General features: G+C 36.2%; 1 protein-coding gene across 1 annotated transcript in view; it reads right to left on the reverse strand.

The window, feature by feature from the left end:
* Positions 1–4260: 4260 nt before the first annotated feature.
* The window catches only part of PRRG4 (proline rich Gla (G-carboxyglutamic acid) 4 (transmembrane)), a 6680-nt gene continuing 4749 nt past the window's right edge, over positions 4261–6191 (reverse strand). The window contains exons 4-6 of the mRNA XM_008942772.1: positions 6018–6066; positions 5186–5321; positions 4261–4483 (exon numbers count right to left, since the gene is read on the reverse strand). Of these exons, the coding sequence (XP_008941020.1) occupies positions 4261–4483; positions 5186–5321; positions 6018–6066 (408 nt within the window). The remainder of the gene's footprint in view (positions 4484–5185; positions 5322–6017; positions 6067–6191) is intronic.

Here is a 6191-nt window from a genome sequence, read left to right on the forward strand (position 1 = left end):
ATCACAGACTGAATTATCATGTTCTCTTTTGCTGTGATTAACCTGCATAAATGTTTATCTGAAAATTGCTTTCCAAAAATAGAGACTAGCAGAAAAATAACAGCACTTAATATCAAAGTTAGAATTAAAATATAACCAGTGACAAGTGCGTTCAAAAGGCTCTGTCAGATGAGTAGAAGCAAACACATTCATAAGATTAAGTACCAAGAACTGTTTACACAGTTCAGAAATGGCTGGAAGTAGTCTAAAATTACCACCTGAATACAGAGCAGTGTATTTGGGAAGATGTGCTTAAGATTTTTGAAAGGAAATACATCCAAATTCTTGACTGTGAAGATGGTAGAGTAATAAATTTGGATGCAATAGGAACTAAGTGAAAGACATTTACAATATGCGAAGAGCAAGCTCAAAGTGTCTGAAAGATGGCTTTTAAACCTGGGGTTTCCTTCCTGCTCTCTGCAGCACATGAAACAAGTAAGGATAGCAACAATAAAACTTGCTGGCAGATGAGACTGGATAGAAAAGTTTCTTGTTTGGTGTTTTTTTTTAAAAAAGCTTTAAATCTGATTAAAGTAATTAAACTATGTTGCTAGTAACTGACACGTAATTAATGCAGCTTATTCAAGGCCAGTAATCTATGGAGAGACAAGGAATTTTCCTGTGCTTTCCAAATTTTCAATACACTTTGTAGGGCAGATCAGTCTCCAACATTCTAGTTAATGTAAGTAGGCATCACTAAAACAATAGAATACTCTAAATCAGGTTTGGCAACAGCATTGTAGTAAATAATTTGGCAGAGCGTTATACTTTTTATTACCTGAAGTGATCAGTTATTTCATTTTTGGCTCCAATCCCAGTTTAGCTGGAGCCAAAGATTTTGATAGGAGCAAGAATCAAATGCTTCATGACTCTTGTTTTCATGAACTGTGGTGAGGAAGTGCACTTCTATTTAGTGCTTGGGTTTTGCTCTGCTTAATGAATTCACAAAGCCGCTAGCAAAAAAAAAAAAAAAACCAAACCAAAACACCAAAACCACAAAAAAAACAACAACAAAACCCCCTACAAACAAACAAAAAACCCCATAATGTTTATAATACTATTCATCAGAGGCTTTGATAAATCAAATAGTATGCTTTCTTATTTCACTGAAGCAAAAAGCAGGTTATTTTTCACTGGACAGAGCCAGAGACCATTTTTCTGGCCTTCAGTTATTTGCTGTAACTACAGTCTGTACTGATTCATAACAAGTTCAATGTTGTGATTTTCTAGGATGCCAAAAGGGCTACATTTTGGAAAATGGTTCAAGGCAATGGCAAATGGCATTTAGTGTGGCATGCTTAAACCTGTTTTGAGACAAACGGAACTTAAGTACTGCATAGTTTTTCACAGTGTTTTCTTTAGACACTGTTTTCAACTGTCATAGCAGATCTCTGTAAATTCACCTAAAATCCACTGCCTTTTGTGCTGGCCCTTGACTGAAAGTCTGGAAGTCAAAACACTGGTTATGTAAATCTGTATACTAATTAGATTAAACTCACTGCTGCTTTGCTCCTAAAAACGTACCTCTCCCTCCTCGTATGTTAAGGACACTTGGATTTGCCGTTTTCTATATTCTAATAGCAGCTGCATTTTCAAAGGAAACTGCTTGTAAAATTTGGAAATGTGACAACATTTCTGAGTTCACAAGTCACCATAATCTATTTGTTTAATTTTCCTCTGCTAACCCTGATGAATCACAATATCTAAAAGATGATAAAAGGTTAGAGCGTCTTAGGCCAGGAGTCAGTGTATGAAAGCAGGAGAAAAAAAAAAGACTACACCAAAAAGAACCAAGCAACCGCCATTCAGAGGAACTTTACAAGGACAAGTGAGTTTATATTATGTTAATTAAATTTTAAACTTTGCTATTTATTATAAGCAGGATGTCTTGCATATTATGTGCAACCAGGACTTGAAAGTCAGTCACTGCATAATTTGAGTATTTTCAGGGTCTGATGTGCAGATTCATTGTGAAAATTTGAAGTGTTAGGCCCTAGAAGGTGCAGTTTACTGCCCAAAGTGCCACAGCACTGATGTTTAACAGACCATAAGGGTTTTCTGTTAATTATGAAGGGCAACATTTTTGCTTGCGTTGCATGGAATTATTTGCAAATTATTTGTAGGAAGAATCAAATTTCAGCTGATTAAATACGTTTCTGTGCAATTTCTGTTGTTTATTAAAATGTGACTTTGCCAGAAGCATACATCACTGTAGTAACATTAAAGAATCTATGAACTCTCAGAAAGGATTTCACTGGGCTTACCTTGGAAAGGGCTTCTATTAGTCCCATTAAATTAGTCATTTTTGAGTGCCAGGAAGAATCTAGAGAAAAGTGTGCCCTATAGCTCAAGATGCACGTTTACAAATTTAAAAATTATTAGCTTAGTGAAAAGGAAATACAGGAGATATCTTTTTGCAAGCTTATAATTCAATAGCTTCATCATAGCTCAGTGTTTTGGTTTTCAGCAGTGATCTTACACAGTCTTATGGAGTAGTAACCTTCAAGAACTTCAAAATGCTTTTACAAGTAGGGAAAAGTGGATTGCAGCTTTCCTGACAAGGGGCTTCCCCCACTGCCCAACAAGAAACAAGCTGCAGAGAGGTTTGTGACTTGTGAAAAGCCAAATTTGATGCTGAAAATTCAGGAGTAAGAACACAGTTCAATGTCCACTGATCTCAACTGGATTATATATATATTTTTTTTTTTCAAAAGCAAGACCTGCTTGTGCAGCTTTTTCAGTATGCCCTCAATATTCCAAGCTTTGGAGCATTTTCTCCTTTACAAAAGCATTTACAGATTACAAATCTCATAGCAGTTCTCTGCATCTCACTCAGTAGCACTGTAGGTTTTAGCATGTTAAAAATCATAATTTGGTGAAAATTACATATAATAAAATACATTTTAGACACCAAATTAAAATACTGTTTACTGCTGTCAGCAGTGGTCAGATGATGATGGGGGGAGTGGAATTTGTTGATTATTTTTTTTTAAAAAAACACAACCAAACACAACAAACCAACTTGTGTGTCTCCAACTATATAGCTACTGTAATGCCAGAAAATGCCAGGCTGTCACCTAGCCTGGGAGACACTCTGACAGGCTTCCTCGGGCTCAGGGAAGCCTTTTCCATGAAGGTGCCATTAGATGAGGGGTTAAAGGGATAGCAGTGTTGGCCTGTGACTTGCTTAGCAAGACTAGTGGTATGGGTTGATCTTTTAATAAGATGTAAAATTAAGACTAGCTGCAACTAGAAATATAGAAACTTCCTGAAATTCTTCACTATTGCTCTGTGGATGTTGGCTATTTATATGTTATGATGTCTCATTCTACTTAAAAGTATAATTTTGCGATCCTACTAGGCTGAATACTTAGGGGAAATGCTTCTGTGGGGTAATTTGGCCTTTGATTTGACAAGCTAAATGTCTTTTTCAACATTTAAATTTTTATAGTGCAAGAGAAACATCTGTGAAAACTAGGTACTTTATAACAAGGGCTAAATCTTCAGAAGTTTGCTTAACATCCCCTGGCCCATAGCACTCATTCACTTCAACCTCGTATTTAGTGCTGAACATCAAAACCATTTGATAAAAGTGTACTTTGTCTGAATGGGTCATGTGCCATAGTTCTTTTTAATCCAAAATTATCACCACAAAAAAACCAAGCTGAGTAGTGTGTTAACCAGCAATGTCTAGAACAAACCAGTGTAATCCAGAAGCAGTAACAGATACACGTGAAAGATGAAGTCATGAAATATTTTCATACTGAAATCTATTACTAAAATGAATAGACAATTCACACAGCCATGAATTGTATATATCAAATGACAAAGTAGATTTCTTATGGTTCCAAGAATTAATAGTCACAAAAAATGGTGTCAATAAAACCAATTAAAATGCTGTTCCTTCTGAAGAAAGAGACCAAAAACATTACTGAAACATCAGTAGTATGATGGGATGGTTCAAGGTGTCCATGAAAGAGGGCAGCAGTACAAGACTTGCTCTTTATGCATTCCCTCCTCTTGGTGCAATAATCTTGTGCAAAGAACAGTCCTGCAGCCTTTGCAACGGGTCACCTCTTCTCCCAGATGGGATCTTCACTTGTTTTGAGTTGTGCTAAAGATCTTTCACATTTTTTAAACTGTCTTGCAATATGCAAGGTAGCACGCACTTTTTTTTTAAAAAAAAAAAGCATGTTGCCCCTCACTCCAGAAGGTTTGTCATTAAGGACCAGGAAGCGACATAGACTTCTTCAAAAACCGTGTCCCTTTCGGGGGCCCTGGGTAAGGGGGTGGTGGCACATTGTGTTGTCCATCTGAAGCAACTGCTTGCTCATAAGTTGGTAGTGCTGAATCATCAGTTGTGGGAGGAAGTGGGTTTAAAGAAAGTTCTTCGTGCCTTCTGAAGATGCTAGATGAATTATGTCTTCTTACATAATGCAAGTACCTAAACAAAATTAACAGCGGTGTAAGTGACAGCTTCTCTTTTAAAGAGAAGAATGAATACAAAGTCTTAGTTGTAAAAAACAGAACAAAAAAACAACAAACAAAAATCCCCAAAACAACACAATAAAAGAACACTTCCCTTCGATGATCATAAAGACCAGAAACCAAATACTCTTTCCAAACCCAGGGTAAGACTAGCTCAGTAACATGAAATTTATAGGGAAGAGAAAGGACAGGTTCCTTGCTCATCCCTTTCAAGTTTAGGATAAAGGAATAAACAGGTAAAGAAGCATTTCCTCCAACCTACTACATTTCACATCTGAGGTAGGCTACATGTCATGAAGTGTGTACCACCTACTTTAAAGAGCAAACAGAACACGTTAGACTTTCCACTGCAGGCCAGAACCTATTAAAATGATTCTATCTTTTTAGTAAGAGTTTGGAACCAAGAACATGTACAAAAAAAACCCCAAAGGTATGTCAGCCACGCAAGTGATGGTGTACTTTTTTGTTTTATTAACTTCAGTATAGCTACTGCTAGGGCTTACCCAGCTTTGCTTCCAGGAAAGTAAGAACTAGAAATTCCATTGTATTCTCTGAGAATACAGTTAGACTAACCCACAGTGACTTTTAAACTCCACTCTTAAGCAAAAGAGTTTGTCTTGGTGATTTATTTTTTATTTTCAGCAGTGAAATTCCTTACCCTGGTGGTTGCCTTGATTTGCATCTACTTTTGCAGCAGTAGAAGATAAGCAGTGCAATTATAACTAACAGTACTCCAGCAGTAACTAGACTGATGAGAAGTCCCGTAACATTAATCTTTTCTAGCGTCTCATTACCTGAAGAGAAAACATTGGTTATTTTCATTATGTGTTCTGTCTACATAGTATACTGTGTACACTGTAAAATACTCATTTTGCTTTGCTGTAAAGCTGTTCTTTTTAATGTTTCTAGCTTGCTGTAAGAAGCTGTAATATCTGTGCAACATAACCCACGAATATCATTCACATTCAGCTTAACGCAAAAGTGAGGAGATTCCCTTTTCTGTACATAAAGCTGTTGAGATGTCTGTCTTCTAATGCCTTCCAAATGCTATTTCATGTACTTCTGACCTTGATCAGGCTGTAGATCTTTCCTTGAGTCATAATGACCATTTTTTTAATAAAACGTCTGGCACACAACTACTCTGAACCTAAATCAGACTGTTACATTACTGTTAAAGAAATGGGGGGGACACACAAACAAAACCACAGTAAGAAGACACAGAATTACTGCAAAGTTTACTGATTGTGTAATACAACAAAGAACAGCAACATAACATTTCTGTCCATTTATCTACAGACTTACAATGGATGTCACTGTAAGATGACTCAGGGAGTATGATTTATTGTATCAGATAATGCTGTATACTTGAACAATTCACAGGGAATTTCAATTCTGATTTTTCTATCTGAATGCATGATGTATTTTTAAGAATGTACTATTATAACAAACACAAAATACTGCAATGTAAGGAAAACAAAAAGATAACTTACCTAATTTTATTTTAGGGCCGTTAGTTGAATAGTCTTTCCAAAAGTCCATCTATAAAAACAGAAAGATTCAGGTTTTTTTGAGATACATAATTCACAGGCTACTGAAAAATTTTTTTTAATATGGTACTGGGGTCAAAATTTAGTAACTGCATACACAGAAGCAAGTCCTGCTGA

Source organism: Merops nubicus, unplaced genomic scaffold (assembly GCF_000691845.1).
Source record: "Merops nubicus isolate BGI_N331 unplaced genomic scaffold, ASM69184v1 scaffold35986, whole genome shotgun sequence".
Lineage (NCBI taxonomy): Eukaryota > Metazoa > Chordata > Aves > Coraciiformes > Meropidae > Merops > Merops nubicus.